We start from the raw sequence: 21,444 nt of genomic DNA, 5'->3' as shown, positions 1-21,444 counted from the left end.
GACGACCGCTTACCTTATATTTTTTGAATTTTTTCATTTTTAGGTTTTTTTTTTAAATATGGCTATATGGTTTCATTTATGTGAGAAATCTAGACACATAGGTCTAACATACATCTACTGAAAAAATTGATTAAAGATGGGATCGTTTCAGTCATGTATATACGATCAAGCTATAATTTAGCTAATCCATTTACTAAACCGCTGCCCAGAGATTTAGTAAAGACTATCTCAAAAGATATGAAACTGAAATCCCATGAGTAAGGATTCTAAAAACAGTAGTAATCCAATATAACGTTAGGAAAACCTTAACCTTGGACTCAAAGGATAACAACAAACCGTTGATTTGGATAAAATTGAAACATTATATTATTATTTTTTGAAACTAACTGAAACATTATATAATAATGTGGATCGTTGCATTAGAAAGATTGGGTTTTTTCAAACTTTTAGTAAAGTTCAGTTATAATAAGAACATTTATCTGAAGCAATAAAGTTAGTAAAAGAATTTCACCTAGACTTGTTTACTTAATAAAACAGTAGGAAAACAGTAGGGCTAGTTGAATTTTCAAACTACTGTTTTTGTTGCGAAACAGTAGGAAAACTAGTTGAATTTTCCTACAGTTTTCCTACTGTAAGAACATGTATATGACCAAATGGTTGATTGATTTTGCAACTTTTCTACGAGTATCTATTGTTGAATTTTTATTTTGTTTTGTGCAAATTCAACTAGACTTGTCTTATGTGTTCGAAATACTATTAAGAAAACAGATGAGCGATTTAAGCTTTAATACTTTTAACTTATAAGAATTATCTAACACTACGTCCAATGAACGATTTCTCACATATAATTTATTTTATTCTGATAACATAACATTTATTTATTTATTTTGGATAAGAAACGGGGTACACACTTAAGAAATACATCAAACAAGCTCTTGAATACACATCAATCACAGAAAGTTATCATATCATTTATTTTTCAAACAATAGAAAGATATTATATCATTTCATGCTAAATTTTACAAATATGGCAATCAGTCGCTAATGTTCATTTTCTGATACTTACATAACTCTTAACTCACTTGTCTATATATTACAAAGCAAAACTAATGTCATAATCTTACTATATATACCAATCAAATATTTTCTTGATTTCGGCTGGTGCTTCAGGAAAGCTCAACAGTGTGATCAAAATCTCTGCTACTTTGTATTTCTTGATTTGTGTTATCAACTAGATCCACAGGTGGCTGATTATTTGAATTTTGATCTGGATGCTCCCGATTAGAAACCGGATCTACGGGTGATTGGTTATTTGAACTTTGATCAGGGTGCTCCCGAATAGCAACGGGATTTACGAGTGGCCGATTATTTGAATTTTGATCAGGCTGCTCTGGTTCCTCTTTCTCAACAGGAGAATTTGCAGGGGCATGCTCATCTTTCTTTGAAGTATGATGCTCGGATTGGTTAAAAATCTTTAACAAGTGGCAAATCGCATTCCATGTCGAAGTTTTCGAATCAGGAGGCATCACAGCATTTTTATATTGGTAAACAAACATTGTAATGTAAATGAAGAGAGCTAGAAAAGAAACTATTCCTGAAATTAAGAATAAGCCCATGAAATTTGTGATATCAAGTCTATCGGAACCATTTTTCAAGTCACAAGAATTGTCGCCAAACCATTTCTCCTCCAGTTCTTTGAATTCTCCATGATCCATCAATTCTAACATAGCTGTCGACACTAGAGGTGCCAGACGAGAACCTTTGGGGAATACCTGAAAACGTAACAATAACTTATTTGATTCCGAGACACAATCAAGTTTGAAGGCTGCGTTGACCCTTTTTTCAAAACATAACTGTTTTCAAATGTAATTTTATTGAATCTAACTATAAAAATGGTAAAGGGGATGAAAGAAAACTCACAAAGCCAATTCCATCAGTTCTAAATTTGGAAATCATGGTGACATTTCTTCTCCAATATGAAGCTTTTAACAGTGAAGTGTCGATCATGGTGTAGTTGCCGCAGCTCTGTTCCACAATGAGTTTTGCATAGGGCAATTCGTCAAAGGCAACAGCAATTTTACCATTGATAAGAAGTTGGTGACATTCTTCAGCAGAGTCGTACGCAATGATTCCATTAAAACCCAAACCTGTCAACACGTTTTCAACAAACGAGCCGTTCTGATAGCCCACGTTCTGGTTCATGAGTTTAGTCAGATCAAGATTTGGCTGAAATTTTTTGGTGGTCAGATAGCTGGTATAACTCGCCGTGTAAGCTTGGGTTAGAATCAGTCCAACAAAACACCATATGATCACTACTGTTCTAGCCAAGTTGCTCACCACTCTTTCCCCTACAATTAGCGACCAATTCAGAAATCATTTTCAACAAGAGTAAAAATACTTTAAATTATACATTTCAATGATGTCTTAAAGATATATCCATACTTTTCAGGTCAATTCTAATATATACTTTCCATATATTTGTGATTGAAATATACCGACTCAACATTAATATTATTGATATGTGGTAAAACTTTAAAATTTCAAAAAATGACCATAATTGATACAATAAATATGCAATCCGGCACTTTTGAAAGTATTGGTTTGAATTGAACTCACCTACATTAAACTTTTATAACAAGTTCAATGGTTAAAAAGTCAATTTTCTTTTTATTTTCTATAATGGGTTAATTATTTTTTAGGTCACCGAACTATAGTGTTTTTACAAAATGGTAACGAATTATAAAAAGTTACAAAATAGTTACCGAAGTATAGTTTTTTTTTACAAACCGGTTACCGAACTATAAAAAGTTACAAAACGGTTACTGGAGTATTATTTTTTTACAAATGGGTTACCATCTTGATGATGTGGACAAGAAATAAGATAACTTTTTTGTAAAAAAAACAACAGTTCGGTAACCATTTTGTAATAAAATTATAGTTCGATAACCATTTTGTAACTTTTTATAATCCAGTAACCATTTTGTAAAAGTACTATAGCACGGTAATCATTTTATAACTTTTTATTATTTGGTAACCATTTTGTAAAAACACTAGAGTTCGGTGACCTAAAAAATATTTAACCCTTCTATAATTCTATCTAAAGCTTTTAAAAATGTGCAATCTATCTTCTTTTAACAATTTTGGTGTAAATTTATACAATTTTGCACCATTAATTTAGTTATAACAATATTTCACCTTAGTACAATATAAATTTATCTTTTATGTTCATTTTGAAATTTAAAATTGTTTCTTTTCTGGCTTCTACTAAAAATAAAAAAAGCCAAATTTTAAATGACTAAAAGTTTAGTTTGATTTTTGAATTATATGCCAGCATTTGTGATTAAAATGTATTGACTAAGCATTGATATTGCTGACGTAAGCTAATTTTAAAAACAACTACAATTGATAAAATAAATACGAAAGCAGACGTTTTTGAAAGTGTTAGTTTAAAATTTAAATTGAACTCACCATATAGTATTAGTACTTTTAACCATAACCATGAAAAAACACCTGAGAAAAAGAAATGAAGAAGGAAAAGAAAGCCAATATGAGCCTAGTTTAGATAGTTAAGGCAATTTTAAATGCATCAAGAGATTATGAAATCACGCTTCGATAACTAAAAAAACTAACCATTAAAACTCTAAAAAATGGATTGCCATCTTTGAAAAAAAAAAAAAAAAGGAAAAGAAAAACTTACGTTGAGAGAAAACAATGGTGGAGAAGGAAAACCAAAAGCTGGTGCCAATTTGACGTGAAGGAGGACCTTGAAAATCTTCATTGATTCTATGTTCAAGAACCCAAACCACGAACGCAATGAAAATAAAGAAACAAAACGTGGCCAGCCAAAGTCGACCGGTCAAGGGTTTGGTGAACTCCCATGCCGTATCCACCAAATTTTCTCTCACCGGCAGTATCAGATATACGCCGGAGTTCATATATGGCAGAGTGAAGTCTATTAATTTCGACCTGTCGCCCGTAAGCGTTACGTCCCCCACGGCCGCGTCAAATTTCTGCTCAATCAAAATGTCATTGATTAGAATATGAAAGAGTTTTTCTTGATATCATACGCAACATCAGAGTAAAAGTAAAAGGCAATTATTCTAGCAATACCGGAGTAAACAATTTTCCTTATTTATCGACTAAATAGTATAGACACTTCATTTGATTAACGTTCTTCTTTTGAAAACATTTTAGAAACTTAAAAGTTCAGCACAAATCTTTGTTCTAACAAAGAAAAGTATTACTCCAAGTTTCATTTTGTCAAAATGATATAGGAGGTGTAATTTTCTGAGTTGACACTCGTTTTATATATGGTGTAATTGGCGGCCGTGGAAGTTATTTTTTTGACTATCACCTCAGCAAATTACACCGGACTATGACGCATTGATTTCGGAAAAACAAATGATGGTATCCAAATATGACATATTTTGAAAATCGTTAATAAATTGAAAAAAAAAATTATAATATTAGTTCTCAATTTAATGCTTGATATACCCCTTGATGCACTAAATCGACCAACTCATCATAGCTTCCGCTGAACATGCTGTACTCAGGTTCGCCACTGTGAGGAACTGATTGAATCAAAGTTTTGAAAAGACTAATGCAGTATCCTGTTGGGGTGCTGCTGTAATTGTCCGTGTTAGGTATTTTTGTTACATTCACAAATTGTCTGAACCCTTGTTTTTCCGGTACCGCCACTCTCATTCTTGCCACCTTTTGAAGTCCCCAGTTCGTCGGAGCACAACTCGAATTATGCCCTTCTTCGGTCGTCCAACATCCGACTCCTTTTACTACACCGTCGGAATCCACTTTAACTAACTGAAGTTCCGATGTCCGATTAGATATATGAAAATCGCCGGTCAGGCCTTCGAAACTCGTATCACCTAAGGCTCGAATAAGTGCCGGACCATTTTGTGCCGACTCGGACGCATTACAATTTGCGTCCCCGAAACAATAGATTTCCGATTCATCCGCTAATAATTTCTCAAATGCCTTTGCCAAAGCCGTTGCAGCATCGTATGCTAATTGTCCGTATATATTCATCGGTGCATCCACCAAGTCAGAATAAAGCTTCATTTTCCATCGGAGTTCAAAATTTTTAAACATTTTTGTTTCAGGAACATAGGGTTTAACACCAAATACACCTTCCATGACTGAAGATTCCGACGAAACCAAGAAATCAGCCATCAAATCGGTCACTATCCAGACATATTCTTCCTTCATCAATCCTAACTCTCTTGCTACTGCAAAAAACCGAAAGCCAAGATCCGGAAACATGTGCACAACAAAAACCCTAGGCGGCAAATTTTTCAACTTCTCGAGCGATTTAAAAATTTGATCGTTAGTTGCTGATGGAGAAACTGGAATCCAGCACGGAACATGAATATCTTCGGATCGGAAAGCTTCGGTAAAATGAGGAATGACTCCCTGTCCGTATTCGTCGTCAACGTAGATGGGCACAGCTTCTGTGACTCCGAAACCTTTAATTAACTTGGTTATGGCTTTGGCTTGATTAGGGTCGCTGCGTATTGTAGATTTGAAATAATAGGGATTTGGTTTGGAATATTGGTGAAGAGAAAAACTGGTTTCTGAGAAAGAAATTATAGGCACTTGAGCTTTTTGTCCAAGTTCAACGATGAAATTTGTCTGAGCTGGTGTTGCTGGTCCGAGGAACAATGCTTCAACTTTCTTCTCTTTTATCAACTCCGTAGCTGTAGTTTCGAAAGAAAAAAAAGACAGATATCAGCACCTGGTCAAATCCGACCTCGAAGATTATTTCGTGCCGGTTCTAACTTTCTTAGTACCGGAATTGGCGGTTCCGGTTCCAAACTGACGGTTCCGTTTGCAATCCTTTAAAAAGAATTAAAATACGTACTATATATATATATATATGTGTGTGTGTGTGTGACTATTTAATTTTGAATATATCAATACCATATATACTGTATATAATTAATTATTAATATCTATTTATATGTATATATAAATATATCAAATATTTGTTTTCCTTTCCTATTGCCTAATTATTTATAAATTATTAACAATATCTATCAAGATAATTCTATAGCTTCATCATGCATAAAAATGGAACAATATATGTGTGTGTGTCGTATGACTCTTGCCACGATTTAAAATTATACATTATAAAACAAGAGTAGATTTAAATATATATCAAGAAGTCTACTGAACAACACATCTTCCTTATATATATTCTTTTCCAATGTTCATAGATAACAATAGATGCAAAATATCTCAGTTTAATATATGAACTCTCCAATTCGTTGTATATATTAAAAAAAAACTGACAAATAATATTGCACTTGATTATAAAATTCATTATTTATCGACGAGACTAAGATGACGTTTGATAAAACTGAAAACTAAGTGTTGAAAATAATAATTGTTGACTTTTTAATTGCTGAATTGAATAAGTCTGTTTGATAATTGCAAGTCTATAATTACTGAAAATTATTAAAATTATTATATTTATAAATTAAACTTTTGAACATTAATTATTTTAAAAATAAATAATTATATAAATTATATATTATTAAAAAAATTGAAATATAAATAAAAAAAATTTGAAAAATATTTTATATATTGTACATATAAAAAGTCATAAATTTATGTTGCATATGTTGATAATTAGTCCTTAAAGATTAAAATATAAATAAAAAATATTTGAAAAATATTTTATATATTGTATATATAAAAAGTCATAAATTTATGTTGCATATGTTGATAATTAGTCCTTAAAAATTATAATGATGCTCCCCTTAACCTTCAAACTTAGTCCTTAAAATCAAATATCAATTTTTAAAATAATGAAAAACCGCTTAAATCTGATAATCAATATTGTGTGTTATAAAACAGAAGTCCAAATAACATTACAAGAACGAAATTATTAAATAAATGACATATATACTATAAAAAACAAAAAAAATAATATTTTTAATGAAAAATAGAGTAGTTGGCAATTTTAAGTGTTGATTTGTATAATAAAAATATAAAAAATTTAATATATATGAGATAAAATATCATTGATGAGTAATAATTGGAAGTAATAAGAGCATAAAATTTATTTAATGATAAAATTAGTATTTAATAATTTAATAATTTTTAATTTATTATTTTAAGTGGCGCCTATCAACTTAATTCAATAAGTTAAGTTGAACTTCTTAATTTATCAAATTAACTTAAAATAATTAAGTGCTTAATATATTAAATTAAATAATAAATTAGTTTATCAACATAATATAATTTTATTTTTATTTTATTTTTAATAATTGATAAAAAAAAGTATACTTGTGGAAGATTTAAGATCGCGGCCTAATAGTTTGCTGCTCAATATCATTTGAACTATTGTTAATTGGAGTCTTTATATTTAATATTAAAATACAAAAGTACAAATTTAATTTTTTTTATTTTGAATACTAAAGTACAACTTTCACACTTTTAGAAAAAAAAAAAAGCAAACTGCGAAATGCATAAGAAATTTCATTGACTATGATTTTAATAGCATGTCTCATTCTTCATATATAAATATATTAGATTATATTTAACTAGTTATAGACTCATCCAGTAGCGTGAAACTATTTTTAAGATTTTTTTATTTTATTTTATAATCGAAAAGATAAAGTGTTTGTGGAAGGAATTGAATCCACAATTTTGACAAATTGTTGTACAACACTTATATCATTTAAACTATAACTCGTTGGTAAGATTTTTTGTTACTGTTTAAAATCGATTATTTATAATTATATAAAAAAATTATAACTGAAGAGGAAGAACATTTGTGGAAGGATTTAAACCCACAACCTAATAACTTGATTTTGTACGCTTAAACCATAATTTTTATATTATTACTAACATTCCTAATTTAAATTAAAATAAAAAATAAAAAAATAGCAAGTACTACTATATGGTGTATACAAATTTAAGACTCGAGAGCATGCTCAATGACTTAATGATTTAAAAGACTGCTCCAGTGATAATAACTCACATAATAAAAAAAAAGAGGAATTTGCACAAAACACTCCTTTTTTTAACTTATTTGTTCTAAATACCTCAATTTCAAAAATTTACTTTTTTACTCTATTTTTCTATTATTTTTAGTTGTACCTCAATTAGCAAAATAACTTATTTGTATTTTTACTCTCCTTCTTTTAAACACATGCATATCTTATTTTCCTTTTTTTTCTCTCTCCTTTTTCTCTTTCCTCTTTCTTCTTTTTTTTTCGTTTTTTTCTTTTCTCTCTCCTTTTCTCTCTTTCTTCCTTCTCATTTTTTTTTCTCTCACTTTTTTTTTCTCTCTCTTCTTCTTCTTTTTCTTCTTCTTCTTCTTCTTCTTCTTCTTCTTCTTCTTTCCTCTGCAACTTTTTTTTTTCTTCGTTTTTCTTAAATATGCTCTTTCTATTTTCCATATTATACAAATGAACTCCAAGACAAAGAAATTTGAATAAAAAAAGAGTTTAAGAGATAATATGATGGTGATAGATGAGAAAGTTCTTCTTCTTCTTCTTCTTCTACTTTTTTCTTTTTATGTTGTTTTAAATTATTTTAGCATCGTTTTTTGGTATTTTTTACAACTTTTTTTGAAAAAATCGTAATGTTCTTCATTAATGATATTTTGACCTGGTTTTCAAATGTTTTAAATTAATTTTAGAAATCGTTTGAAACTGTTTTCTCGAAACTGTTTTATACTGTTTGAAACCTTTGTAAACGGTTTGAAACTGTTTTATACTGTTTGAAACTGTTATTTTTTAAACTGTTTGAAAATGTTTTTTAGAAACTGTTTTAGACTGCTTGAGATCTTTGGAAACGGTCTGCAACTGTTTTATACTGTTTGAAACCTTTGTAAACGGTTTGAAACTGTTTTTTTGAAACTGTTATTTTTTATGTAAACGGTTTGAAACTGTTTGATACTATTTGAAATTGTTATTTTATAAACTATTGAAAAGTATTTTTTAGAATCTGTTTTATCCAGTTTGAGACCTTTGTAAACGGTTTGAAACTGTTTTATACGGTTCGAAACTGTTTTATACGGTTCGAAACTGTTTTTTGAAACTGTTTGAAACTGTTATTTTTTGGACTGTTTAAAAGTGTTTTTTAGAAACTGTTTTAGACTGTTTGAAACCTTTGTAAACGGTTTGAAACCGTAATTGAAACTGTACTTGAAACCGTTTGAAACCTTTTTTAATAGATTTTTAATAAGAACAAATAAATTAATAATTTACAGTTTTCTTTGTTTTTTAAGAAAGTTATGATCGTTAGATTTGAATTCGAAGTGAAATTTGAAGCTATTTGATTAGGAATTAAAAATTCGAGCGGATCGAAATTAAATTTTAAAGTCACAATAAATTTTTAAAAAGTAATGATAGAATTAGAGAAATCAATTTGTTGAATTGTTATGAGCTGAAGATTTTAAATTGAATTGTTGATTTGTTGTTTTTTTTTCTCTTTAAATGAGCTGAGAAGAGAAGAAGAAGAAGAAGAAGAAGAAGAAAAAGAAGAAACTTTGAATAAAGTGTGTTAGGTATAAATGGAGTATAAAAAATAAAGAGCAGGGTAAAAAAATAAATGGTTGACACGCGTGGGGTATGTAAATCAAGTTAGAATTTTAGGGTTACTAAATGCTAATATTTTTCTAATCTAGGTAATTAGCTAATTCTCTCAAAAAAAAATTAGACTAGAATTCTCTCAAATATGAATTTAAAGGGTCTTTATTAAATTTACACTATTCATTATAAATGGATGGTATAGATTAAAAATATATATTTTTGATTAAATTAATTGACATTATTCATTTTACAATATATGGTATAAATCGTGAATTTAACTCTCTTAAATTTGAATTTTAGGGAACCCTAATCCAAAAACATTATAAAAATTTACAAAAGTAATTTATACAAATTTACAACTTATGAAATCAATAGAAATTCATATAAATTCGAAAATCATGAGAAGACTCAAGTAATAACAACTTTTAGAATAAATAATTATTACAAATTGAAAACTTATGAGAAGGATGGAACTGGTATTGTAAACTCATATATTTGAAACTCCTTGAGAAAACTCCATTAAAATATTGTCTATTCATGTAGTTCAGAAGCCACTTATATATCAGCCCTACGTTTGTAAAATTTATAGCTTGATTGTTGATTGATTTTTTAAGCAAACGATGGTTATATAAATTTTTTTATTTTAATAGCGACTATTATTTTAATTTTTTTGTATTATTTATTTGATCTTTTATTAAAAATTAATCTAAATTATAAATGAATATAGTTGAAGTTTAAGTGATTAAAAATATATATGGTTTTAATAAAATTTAAATTCTTAAAAAGTTAGCTATTTATTATGTGACCTTTTCAACTCTAAATAGGAATAATTAAATCATTTAGACGATTAAGATAAAAAAAATTAATGAAAGCTTAATAATGAGGAAAAAAATAAGCTTTCAAACTTTGAAAATTATTTGGTTATATATCGAATAAACTGAAAAAGAAATACAAAAACAAAAAACGATCATACTTTCTGATAATAATCTAAATTAAAAATATTATAACTCCTACTTTCGCAAACAGCTACAATAAACACTATTTGAACTTCTTCTTTTTCGGATCGGTATCCACAATTGTGATCGGAAAACAAGCACATACGTCTAGGGGCGGAATTACCCTTAGGCCATGTTTGTTTCATGAAATAGGTGCGGAATGGAATAGCTATTCCGTATAAAATGACAATTCTTTGCTTTGATTCATAGAATAGGTATTCCAAAGAATTGTTATTTCATGATTTTGTGGAATAAACACTCCTCTCAAAAACTAAAGAATGACTATTCCATTTCCTTATGGAATAGCTATTCTATTCCATGCTATTGTATTCCATGAACCAAACATGGCTTAGACTAGAATAAACTCTAAACTTGGTTGAAATTGAATCTTTTAAAAATAGAGGTAGTAATAAATTTGAGGATATTAAATTCCTTGAATTACTGTATTATTTGTAAATTATAAAAAGAATATTGAATTAATTTTTGTTAAATAAAAAAGAAAAATTAGCTGTAATTTTACAAGAGCAAATTATTTTGAGGTCTCTGAGGTATATTATAATAAACAGTTTGATACTCATTGTTTCAAAAGTCTACTTAATGGGCACTCAGTTTCAATACCGTTAACAATTAGACCCCTCCGTTAATTTCGACATTTACTTTCAAACGATTTGGTACTCCATCTTTAATATCGTGAACGGTTTGATCCCTGACTTTTAATTTTACTAAATGATTTGTTACCTCACTTTTAATCAATTTGGTACCTAACTCAGTTTTAGTTCCATTAAACAATTTAGTCACTAAAATTAACGGAAGGGTCTTTTAATTAACAGAACTATAAATGAAGGACCAATAAAATAAACTTTTGAAACAAGAAATACCAAACTGTTAATTATATTATACCCCAGAGACGTCCTCAATATAATTTGCTCTTATTACAACTAAAGGTCACTGTCGTAACAAAAGGTCATTGAGTTTATCATGAGTTATAAAAAGGAAACTGAGTTATATTTTTTATTAAAAAAAATACCGATTTATACGTTATTTTGTAATTTTTGACATTGCCACAAACAAAACCGCTGCGTTTTAAGCACTTTTTTGAAAACAGTGACTTCCCATCGTAATAAAACCATAACCGGGTGACTTTTTTCTAACGAAAATTAACTTAGAATTTTTTTTGTGATTTGTGATATCTTAGCAATCAGAGAGTTTAATATCTTAAATTTGAAGTTAGATGAAGATTATGTCTGAACTGCCGAAAAAATATAGATAAATAAAAAATATAGCCGGGACTGAAAAGAAAATCCTGATTCCACGATAAAAAAATTGAGAGCGAGAGCGAGAAGAGAAAAAAGAACCTGCTGTAGCTGCTAAAACAGTACTATTTCTAGGGATGACTGTGGTGTGGAAAACAATATCAGCTGGGAATTGAGGATGAGTGTGAGTAAAGTCTGAGAGGGACATATTAATGCAGCTCAACCCTGATTTGCCAACCCTATCATCCCAGCTTTTTCCTTGAATTGCTTCTAAATCCACAACTGCACCAATATTGATCAATTTAGTCCCTGAACTACTGCCTTCTACAAGCAATATTATCAAAGAAAGAAAGAAAATTAAGTAGAATTCAACTTTGAAGCTGTTCTTCCCCATCTAATCTTAATTTTCTTGGATGGATATTAAGGGTTAGGGTTCTTATGAATAAAAGTTGAACTCTCAATATATTTATATATATAGAAGAATATTAGTATGTGACATTTGCATGGACCTGTTGATAATCTTAAAATTTAAACAATTAAGTTAACCAAGAAGTTTCGTGCTATCTACAATACAATAGATATATAGTGATGATAGCTATATGAACTAAAGTCGAATTTATGAACCCCTATATTTTTTAAATTAAAAATTCTCTAAGTCTAACTACTCATACATTTTGGTATCTCTGTATGGATCATATTATGAACGATCAGATGCAAATAAAAATGACAAGATAAAGTCTTTTCAATTATAATTAGTACTACGTCATATAAAAGTTGACTACACCTTAGGTAAATGAAATACATTCAATGATAATAAAATAATAAGATCAATTTAAGGGGAAAAAAACAATTCATCAAGTCTAGTACTTTTCAAAATCCTAAAGTGGAATATTTATATATTTCATCCTTCAAATAAACATCTTTCTCTCTCACCATTTTGCTTTCTGAAAAATTCTAACCGCCTATAGTTTGTTTATTATTATTTTGATGATTTAATTATGGCGGTAGTCATCTCTTATTATATATTGTTTAATATTTAATAAATAGCCAACTTTTTTTTATTCTGAATGAATTAAATTTACCGACAAAATGCGTATCAAATTTAATTTATCGCAAATGAAAAATTGAAGATAGATTGATGACTTTTCAACAATAAAAATGGAATCGTTTTTGGCTTACATTAATTTTTTTTTGTTGTTTTTTTTTTGTTGTCCTTTTTTAAAAGGGTTTGTCGGGGTGGTTGAATCAAATGTTATGATTGCAGTTTTTGATATCATAAGTCAGTTAACAGGCGTTGAAAAAGTTTGATCGAGAATTGCACTTAATTGGCGAAATACAGTAGATAATTTAATTTTTATTTTCGTAAATAGATCTGTGAATCAGACAACGTATGTTAGTGTAAATACTTTGTTTCATGTCAGAGTATCGGGTTTAATTTTTGAATTTTTTACAAATATAATTGTTTCAGATTCGATTTAATGAAATTTAATAAATTTTAAAAAGGAAAATATTCCAACCTCCAATTTAGTAAATTTAATAATCAAAATACACAAAAAAACTTAATTTTGAATATGAATTTCAAGAATATAGTATAAATATCATATTTTGGAGATACTTATTTGAATGATTTTCATGGTTGACTCATTTTTGATATGTAATTCGATATGTTATCCCATGTCATCTTTTTATTTTCACATATTATATATTTAAAAAAATTAGGTATCTAAATTAACATAATAAAAATATATAAATAGTAAAAAAAAATATTTTTCATCCTTTTTGCTTGCTTGGTGGTCAACGAATTTCTCTCCTCAGAAGTTGCGGTGTACATTGATGGATTGTGTCACAGGTTAACTCGTGAATCCATTCTACCCGCCAAATTTATTTATAAATTATATTATTTATAATAATATAGAAATAAAATAGTTATAATTTCATAAAATAAAAAATAAAATTATTAAATTAATCATATTAATTTATAAATAAAATAAATAATGTTAAATTTTTTATAACTAGATTATTAATTAATGAATAAATCTGAGGTTAAAATTATAGTTATATTGTTTAAATATTTTTAAATGTTAAGTGGGTCGTGTTAGTCGTGCCGTTTTAGTCATATAATCGTGTTATTCGTTTATCTTAATATTTAATCGTGTCGTGTCACTTGTTTAGGGGTTGAGTGGTTTGGTTGGATTTGATTGGGTTGTGTTTGATTTTTTTTTATTTTTTAATTGAATTTTAAGATATTTTGGGTATTTAAGGTTTTTGGTGAGATGTCAGTTGACGTGACGCCGTCATAATTATCTTTGTAATGACAGCTTATCATAAATGACAGAGTTAACATATTTTTTGAACGGAAAGGCCATGGTGAACGCACCGCTACATAACTCAAGGTTCATTATTCATTTTTCAAGTTTAAAAGATTTATTATAAGGTAGGTTAAAGATCAGGGTTCATAAATGATTATAACCCATTAATTTAAGATAGGTTTGTGTGTAAAAGTATCTCAAGACTTTCCTATTTATAAACACAAAAATAAATTTGTGTATTAATATGGGTTGGAGTGTGATTTTTATAGGCTTAATACATAGTTTGACCCCTGAACTTGTACCCTTTTACCCATCTAACCTCTAAACTTAACGTCTCACCTATCGAACCTCTGAACTTGTTAAATAATCCGATTTAACCCCTAAATTTGATAAATACGTAAATATTGAACCCCTCCGTGCCACATGTCACTTGAAACATTCTAGAAGAAATTGTGTACGGAGGGGTTCAATGTTTACGTTTTTATCAAGTTCAGGGGTCAAATCGGATTATTTGACAAGTTCAGAGGTTCGATAGGAGAGACGTTATGTTTAGGGGTTTGATAGGTAAATGGGTACAAGTTCAGGGGTCAAACTATGTATTCAGCCTTTATACTAAGATACTGATGGATAGGATTTGGTCTTATATAGTTTAAAATTATTTTCCCTCTGCAATAGCTGCTGAACCGGTTCAACCCGTTGGACCAGAAACTGATGGCTCTATCGGGTCAGTCATCGGTCTGGTTTTTAAAAGATTAAGCAAAAGACAATCCTGGAATAACGTTTTTAATCTCACGTATCCAAACACACCCAAATTCTCCATATCTGCAAAAACTGTTCTAAAACCCCTCAGAAAACCTCATTTTTTGCTCACTATCAGATTCTGCAAAAATGGCTATTCATCTTCAAGCTCACTTGCCTTCCATAAAGATAACATCTTTCTCATCAATTTTACCTCCCAATTCTCCATTTTCAAATTCCCTTTCGTTTCCTTTATCTTCCTTAAAAACCCACCAACACAACACCTCTCTGTTCTCCAACACTAACCCAAGAAGACAAATTTGCAGACCCCCGAATGGAAAATATATTAGAGAAGACTATCTTGTGGTGCGCGGTTCTTGGTTTTCGCTTATCAAATTTTCTGGGTATTTGAGAAAATGTCTGAAATTTTGTGGGTTTTTGAGAAAATCTAGGAATGTGAGGAATTGGGTTTTAATTTGTGAAATTGGGAAAATGGAGTTGAAATGATTTTTTTTTTTAGTTTTTAGATTTTTGAATTTTGGAATTCTGATTGATTGTTTTGAGTTTGCAGAAAAAGAAATCAGCAGAGGAAATACAGGAATTGGTCAGGGGAGAAAGAAATGTACCCATTATTATTGATTTCTATGCAACTTGGTGTGGACCTTGTATTTTGATGGCTCAAGAACTTGAAATGGTATGCAATTTATTGTCAATTTCATTCTTGCTTAATTTTTTAATATCTTTCTGTTAGGATATTGATAGGGAATTTCAATCATTATTGCAATTGGTTGTCTTCTTTACTTGACATGACAAATTGTAGGCTGTGATAATAGCATTAGAAAACAAATGTGATGATGCTTAATAAACTAGATGTGGCTCGCGGTATATGTGTGCCATATGGTATGTTTGGTTACATTAAAACACTGCATGATTATCGTAGTTGCGGCTGTAGAAATTTTATAGGTTACCCAGATGGCTTAAGTGCATTTGCTTCATTGCTGCTGTTTCACTCTTTTTAAATAAGGAGAATATTTCTTATTGCTTTTTGTGGAGCTCTTCTAAATTTGGTCGATATAGTTTCGCCAGATTGGTAAGTTGGTAATCAAGGTTTTCATTTGTTGCGCAAATAGTTAAAACTTTTTCCTGCTTTTTTTGGCTGAATGAAACATAGCTCTTGGTATTAAGATCATTGCTGCTTATAGGTTAATTACATATATTATTCACAACTGTGAAGTGTTTATGTTACTCGATAAAGTGCACAAAATATTACATCAATGAGGCTGAGACTGTCAGTAAATATACTCTTATGTAATTAGTATCTTTAGTAAACATTTGCAAAGTGCTAACAATTTTTAATTTTATTTTCTGATGTGGACATTGGCTTGATTAAATTTATGGACTTCTCATAACTGGAGTTAAATACACTTTAGCTTGCAGTTGAATATGAGAGCAATGCGGTGATTGTGAAGGTTGATACTGATGATGAATACGAGTTTGCTCGTGACATGCAGGTACTCTTTTAATATGTTATCTTTTTAATTTATTTTCGGCAAGTTAAGTCTTTGCTGCATCTTAAAATTCTTTCTCATGGATTCCCCCTAAAATTACGCGGCTTTCAGTTCAATAATGTGCTGAAGTTATGTTTCAAATTCAATTACTACTGATGAATTAGTCAAGTATTTTAATATATAAAAATTTATGCCTTTCAGGTCCGAGGCTTGCCAACATTGTATTTCATCAGTCCGGATCCAAACAAGGATGCAATTCGAACTGAAGGGCTCATTCCGATACAGATGATGCGCGACATCCTTGATAAAGATATGTGACGGTGAAGTAAGAGATTTTTGTTGCCCCATGATCAGATGTGCTATTTTCCGATCAAATTGAGGCTCTTGGTGATCCATGTAGATTTGTTTTTGCCCAAACCTCTGATTCATATAGTTTGTTGTATAATTGTTGTAGATGGATTCTTTTTAAAAGTTTTCAGTTGTAGTGAGAAAAGTTTATTCGTATCGAATGATTTTCGACAATCAAATTTATTACGATCTAATTAACATCCTAACTCAGAGCGCAAATAAAATTAATAATATGTTGAACATCATGACCAACAAGAAAATTTATTGAAATTAAGGACCAAATGCTAACATAACATATGATTGAAAAATTACCAAGAGACTGTTAAAAATGGCAAGCAAAAGATTGGTAACTCATGTCAGCATTATAGAGCCTACAGACAAAGATTTGGTCCATAAACACTTGCATATCTAAAACAAAACAGTTCATACAATCAGTGAAGAAAGACCATTAGATTTCCAAGTAACACATACAATATATTTCATTTGATAGACTACAAAGAGTCACTTATGAAGTGTACACACAACATCTTCCAAGATATAAATAGATGAAACTTCTCATCTAAGAATTGGTTTTATTAAAATGAAAGAAATTAAGAGCCAAATAAGTACAACGAATTCCTCAATCGCCAAATTCAACGCCGACGAGCTGAAAATCTGGAGATCCAATGTAACTACTGATATCTAAACCGTCCATTTCTAAATGGATATATGTCGAGTCAATAACTACGCTACATGTCAGTGGGTTCTCATTGCCTAAAAAAAGAGAACAGTTCTTATAGAAACCAGTCTTTGGTGGTAGATTCAGGAAACATGACCTGGGAGCCGAAAACCTCTGTTGATTGCTACTGGTAGTCACTACTTTATGGCCTTTTAGCTTCAGCATAAGCCGATGTCTACGTCCTAGAAGTTCTGACACGTACTTCATATCACCTACAGCTAAAACTTGACGAATACGGGTTGATGATACTTGTCCTTTATTCTTTATATCTGTCAAATCCATGTTTCGAAGATCTTGCTTCTTGTCCATAACAGCATTTATAATGTAAGCCTCCAAACCATATTCCTCACACAGCGTCACCAGATCCGAAGCATCACCCGCAGCTTTATAACCAAACCGATAGTTTTCTCCTGATGCAGTTACCAAATGGCTTCAATTGAATAAGGTTCCTTGTAGTCATTTATACTAGAAAAGGAAAACTAAGATGCGTTGCTAGCTTACCTGCAACCACTCCACATACTTTGAGCTCTTTGGACAACTTCTCAACAAATTGCTGTGGGCTGAGATGCCGAACACTAGAAAATTCAACTTGGAACTCCGATGGAGTTACATTACCACAATATTGGGCCCAAGAGGCAAGAACCCTATGCCGATCGCATTTGGCAACTACTGGTGGCCTGCACAGAAAAATCAAAGGCAGTTTGCAGAATGTTGTTTCTAGTTATAATTCATCAGTAGGGTTCTACCAAGGCAACTATCACAATACTACTATTTTCAGTATTTTATAGAAATAGCAGCTATACTCCAAAAGGTATGAAAACAAGAGATAAGCATCTTAAACTCCAACGACATGTTTGATAACACGAGGAATTGGAATCCAAGTGGAAATGAAATTCTAAACTAAGAATATTTCATGTCAACATCATTAAATAAATTTCAGTCATTTTCCTAGGACTAAAATAAATAAAAATGTGGTATTTTCACTAAAAGTCGAAACATTCCCAAAAAAATAAAATGAGGATCCTATTCCATTCCCATCTTTTGTAACAGCAAACCTGCTCTAGAGCAAACCAGCTCTAGAGCAAACCAATGTGAAAAGGAACAAATAGAGAACTAAAGAGAATATCTTTCCATATAAAACCGGAGAACCGCAAAGAATCTAAAATCTAGAAAAGTTTCCATACCTCGACTCCCATCCGAGTACCTCCGCCATGCCCACAAAAGATAAAATATACGGAGTTCCAACTTTCGAAGCCTGGATCGCAAGTTCTCGATGACCTATATGAAGAGCATCAAACTTTCCAAGAGCCACTATTCCTCCTGCAACAATGTCAATCAAACAAACAACACTAAGAATTCAAAAAGCCTCCAACAGAACATAGAACCTCTCAACTCGTAAGTCTCAAAACACCGAAAAGAACAACGAACCGACAAGAAACCAATAATTTAAAACACTAAACTCTAATTCCAAGATCTGAATTGTACATTTTAGGATACTTAAACTCAATTACAGGAACATAATTAAGAAGAAAACCTGCAACAGGGGAGAATTCTTGAGGGGGAAGCTGATGATCATCATCTTCATGTTGGCTTTTGCACAAAGAAAAGTAATCAGCCACTTCATCAAACATGGCAACCATTATTAGCCACGAATTAATCGAATTACACAAACCTACTACCTACCCACATAATAAAAAACAAAGCTAATTGCAAGAAAAAACAGAATTATGACCTGAAACAATCGGATGACATGATGGGTATTTCACCGGCGGATTTGGATTGGATGCTAGTGTAAGACACCATTCTCTGCAGCTGATGACGGTTGTGGGGGGAGGAGATTGCGGTGGTGGAGGGGGCTAAATTGAAGCTGTGGTGGTGGTGGTGCTGGTAGTGGTGGAGGAGGTGGAGGTGGCTACACTCACGCAAGTGCAGTGAAATACGAGAACCACCACCCAACATAATGATTGGATTGGATATTTTGTGTTGCTTTTCTGAGGAAAATAATCAGGAAAATGACTAGCGGAATTTATTCAATATATATACTATGGATATACTGTTACTCAACCCAGTATTTTCAGAACCATAGCGAACCGAACCGGACCGATATTTTTTTTATATATTATACTAGTAGTATAATTATTCAATTAAAGATTAGTGGCATATCGGAATCATTTAATTTAATGTATTAAAACGTGATCTTACATTACAGGAGCCAATTATTGACTTACATTGTTAATTATCCCTAATATTTAATGCAAATGCTTTCATCACCGTCCAACATTATTAGAATTAATTTATGAAAAGTTTAGAACAAAATATACTATGATTAGACAAGTTCTGATGATAATCGATTTGCTGCAGTGATTAAAAATGCGGATCGGACCGACTAGGTAAACTGGTTGAGATTGAGAATCAATTAACAATCTCATCCAACTATTACTAAAATTTAGAAATTCAATTCGCCAAGATTGAATAGACGGTTGAACTGACGGTTCAACTGATTAAACTTTAAATTGCAATTTACTTAACCAGTTGAACTGAAAAACGGTGGCGTCTTCAATTTTTAAAACACTAATTTGTTTTAATGGATTAGTTAGAAGGGATTTTTGTACCGAATAATGAAATGGTTTAATAAATAATTTACTTTATTCATCGTTCATAAAATTATAAAAGATATTATCTTTCTTTGCGATTGTTTTTATTTTAGTCTGTTTTACTATTGGGTAAAATTATTTTAATTTATTCTATATTGATAAGTAAATAATATAGTATTTATTATAAAAATTAAATAATCATTCATATTAAATGGCATGATAATTTTAGTTTATTTTTGGTAGAACTTGCCAATATTAGTAAATAGAAGCATAAAAAATTATATGAGTGATTCCTAAAAAAAATTACATGAACGAAAAAAATAATTACTCACATAATATCATTTTATCTTTAAAAAGGTTATCCTTTCGGTTCATAATATTTATCGCATTTGAATTTTATTTTTGGTCTATAATATTAATATTTGCCACTTTAGAATATCACAAAAATATTAATTGTCATTTTTTCATATTTACTCCTCATTAATTCATTGAAAGAATAATATAAACAAATAAAAATTGTAAACAGAAATGTAAACAAATTTTAATTTAGGGTTAATTTAGTAAAAATGTTTATAAATTAAGACATATTAATTGTTTTTTCAATTCTTGTGTTAAAAAAATGTGACAAATATTATGGACCGGAGAGAGTATTAGATAATAATAGTAGTAATTATTGCTATTCTCTCATGTAGTATCATTTTTTCATTATATACTATTTCATTTGCTTAGCTGTATAATTTATTATATGTTCTATATTTGACAATCCATATTCTAGATCCTTTATTTTATTAATACATATCTGTTTATATTTTATTTTTAATTATTATTATGAGACTACAACTCTAATTTTTTTAGAATTGAAAAATATATGAAATAATAAAAATTAATAATTTATTACTTAAAACTGCACTTAATATTTAGTTTTATATTATAATTAAATAACAAAATAATTAAAAAACAACTAGTATTTGCATAAATATAAAATTAAGATTAAAAAAATTCATCAATATATTGGCACTTTGAAAAAAGAAGAAAAAAAAAGAGCTCAGATGTACTGCTATTTCGCCAATATTAAGACGATAGGTGATAGACCCAACTACCACAAGAAGCACAAACTTCCTCATAGCTCAAACATGCACCAGCCGGGAATCGAACCCGGGTCTGTACCGTGGCAGGGTACTATTCTACCACTAGACCACTGGTGCTGTTTGAATACAAGTTTTATATAATTAACCTTGCCGAAAATCCAATTTTTTTTTCAGTGAAGCATGCATAAATATCCAAAAAGGAACAAAAGTGTGATATGTAAGAAGAAATTAATTTCCTTGTAATACAATCAACCAGTGTTTGTTTCCTCTCACACTCTATATATACTTTTATTAAAAAAAATGTAAATGGAATAGAGAAATTCTATCAAATAA

The 21,444-nt window shown here is 30.1% G+C and overlaps 3 protein-coding genes and 2 non-coding genes across 5 annotated transcripts; 1 reads left to right on the top strand and 4 right to left on the bottom strand.

The window, feature by feature from the left end:
- Window positions 1-971: 971 nt before the first annotated feature.
- Window positions 972-12,202, bottom strand: LOC126680391 (glutamate receptor 2.7-like). The gene is made up of 5 exons (XM_050375519.2): window positions 11,911-12,202; window positions 4,495-5,711; window positions 3,698-4,010; window positions 1,921-2,348; window positions 972-1,772 (listed from the first exon to the last, which is right to left on the bottom strand). Exons 1-5 carry the CDS (start codon window positions 12,200-12,202, stop codon window positions 1,167-1,169), a joined length of 2,856 nt encoding a protein of 951 aa, XP_050231476.1. The 3' UTR covers window positions 972-1,166.
- A 2,733-nt stretch (window positions 12,203-14,935) lies between these two features.
- Window positions 14,936-16,872, top strand: LOC126679941 (thioredoxin-like protein CITRX2, chloroplastic). The gene is made up of 4 exons (XM_050374963.2): window positions 14,936-15,221; window positions 15,427-15,549; window positions 16,286-16,366; window positions 16,565-16,872. Exons 1-4 carry the CDS (start codon window positions 15,006-15,008, stop codon window positions 16,679-16,681), a joined length of 537 nt encoding a protein of 178 aa, XP_050230920.1. The 5' UTR covers window positions 14,936-15,005; the 3' UTR covers window positions 16,682-16,872.
- Window positions 16,873-17,164: 292 nt separating this feature from the next.
- Window positions 17,165-19,443, bottom strand: LOC126682712 (FAD synthetase 2, chloroplastic-like). The gene is made up of 5 exons (XM_050378458.2): window positions 19,162-19,443; window positions 18,964-19,019; window positions 18,614-18,749; window positions 17,931-18,106; window positions 17,165-17,839 (listed from the first exon to the last, which is right to left on the bottom strand). Exons 1-5 carry the CDS (start codon window positions 19,386-19,388, stop codon window positions 17,331-17,333), a joined length of 1,104 nt encoding a protein of 367 aa, XP_050234415.1. The 5' UTR covers window positions 19,389-19,443; the 3' UTR covers window positions 17,165-17,330.
- A 1,621-nt stretch (window positions 19,444-21,064) lies between these two features.
- Window positions 21,065-21,152, bottom strand: LOC126685263 (small nucleolar RNA snoR114). Its single transcript, XR_007643374.1, has one exon. It is a non-coding gene; the product is annotated as a small nucleolar RNA snoR114 (small nucleolar RNA).
- A 5-nt stretch (window positions 21,153-21,157) lies between these two features.
- Window positions 21,158-21,228, bottom strand: TRNAG-GCC (transfer RNA glycine (anticodon GCC)). The gene has a single exon. It is a non-coding gene; the product is annotated as a tRNA-Gly (tRNA).
- Between the last annotated feature and the right edge of the window lie 216 nt (window positions 21,229-21,444).

Source organism: Mercurialis annua, linkage group LG5, assembly GCF_937616625.2.
Source record: "Mercurialis annua linkage group LG5, ddMerAnnu1.2, whole genome shotgun sequence".
Classification (NCBI taxonomy): domain Eukaryota; kingdom Viridiplantae; phylum Streptophyta; class Magnoliopsida; order Malpighiales; family Euphorbiaceae; genus Mercurialis; species Mercurialis annua.
The sequence above is the reverse complement of the archived record's forward strand: the minus strand, read 5'-3'. Positions and strand labels throughout refer to the sequence as shown.

Excerpts from the sequence above, each read along its gene's own strand:
- LOC126680391 (XM_050375519.2), bottom strand. The coding sequence starts at position 12,202 with ATGGGGAAGAACAGCTTCAAAGTTGAATTCTACTTAATTTTCTTTCTT. Across the intron at positions 5,712-11,910 it reads TGTTTTAGCAGCTACAGCAG|CTACGGAGTTGATAAAAGAG; the intron begins GTTCTTTTTTCT and ends TCGAAACTACAG. Across the intron at positions 1,773-1,920 it reads GAACTGATGGAATTGGCTTT|GTATTCCCCAAAGGTTCTCG; the intron begins GTGAGTTTTCTT and ends TTACGTTTTCAG.
- LOC126679941 (XM_050374963.2), top strand. The coding sequence starts at position 15,006 with ATGGCTATTCATCTTCAAGCTCACTTGCCTTCCATAAAGATAACATCT. Across the intron at positions 15,222-15,426 it reads TTAGAGAAGACTATCTTGTG|AAAAAGAAATCAGCAGAGGA; the intron begins GTGCGCGGTTCT and ends TTGAGTTTGCAG. Across the intron at positions 16,367-16,564 it reads AGTTTGCTCGTGACATGCAG|GTCCGAGGCTTGCCAACATT; the intron begins GTACTCTTTTAA and ends TATGCCTTTCAG.
- LOC126682712 (XM_050378458.2), bottom strand. The coding sequence starts at position 19,388 with ATGTTGGGTGGTGGTTCTCGTATTTCACTGCACTTGCGTGAGTGTAGC. Across the intron at positions 18,750-18,963 it reads AGAATTCTCCCCTGTTGCAG|GAGGAATAGTGGCTCTTGGA; the intron begins GTTTTCTTCTTA and ends ACATTGTTGCAG. Across the intron at positions 17,840-17,930 it reads AGTATGTGGAGTGGTTGCAG|GAGAAAACTATCGGTTTGGT; the intron begins GTAAGCTAGCAA and ends TAACTGCATCAG.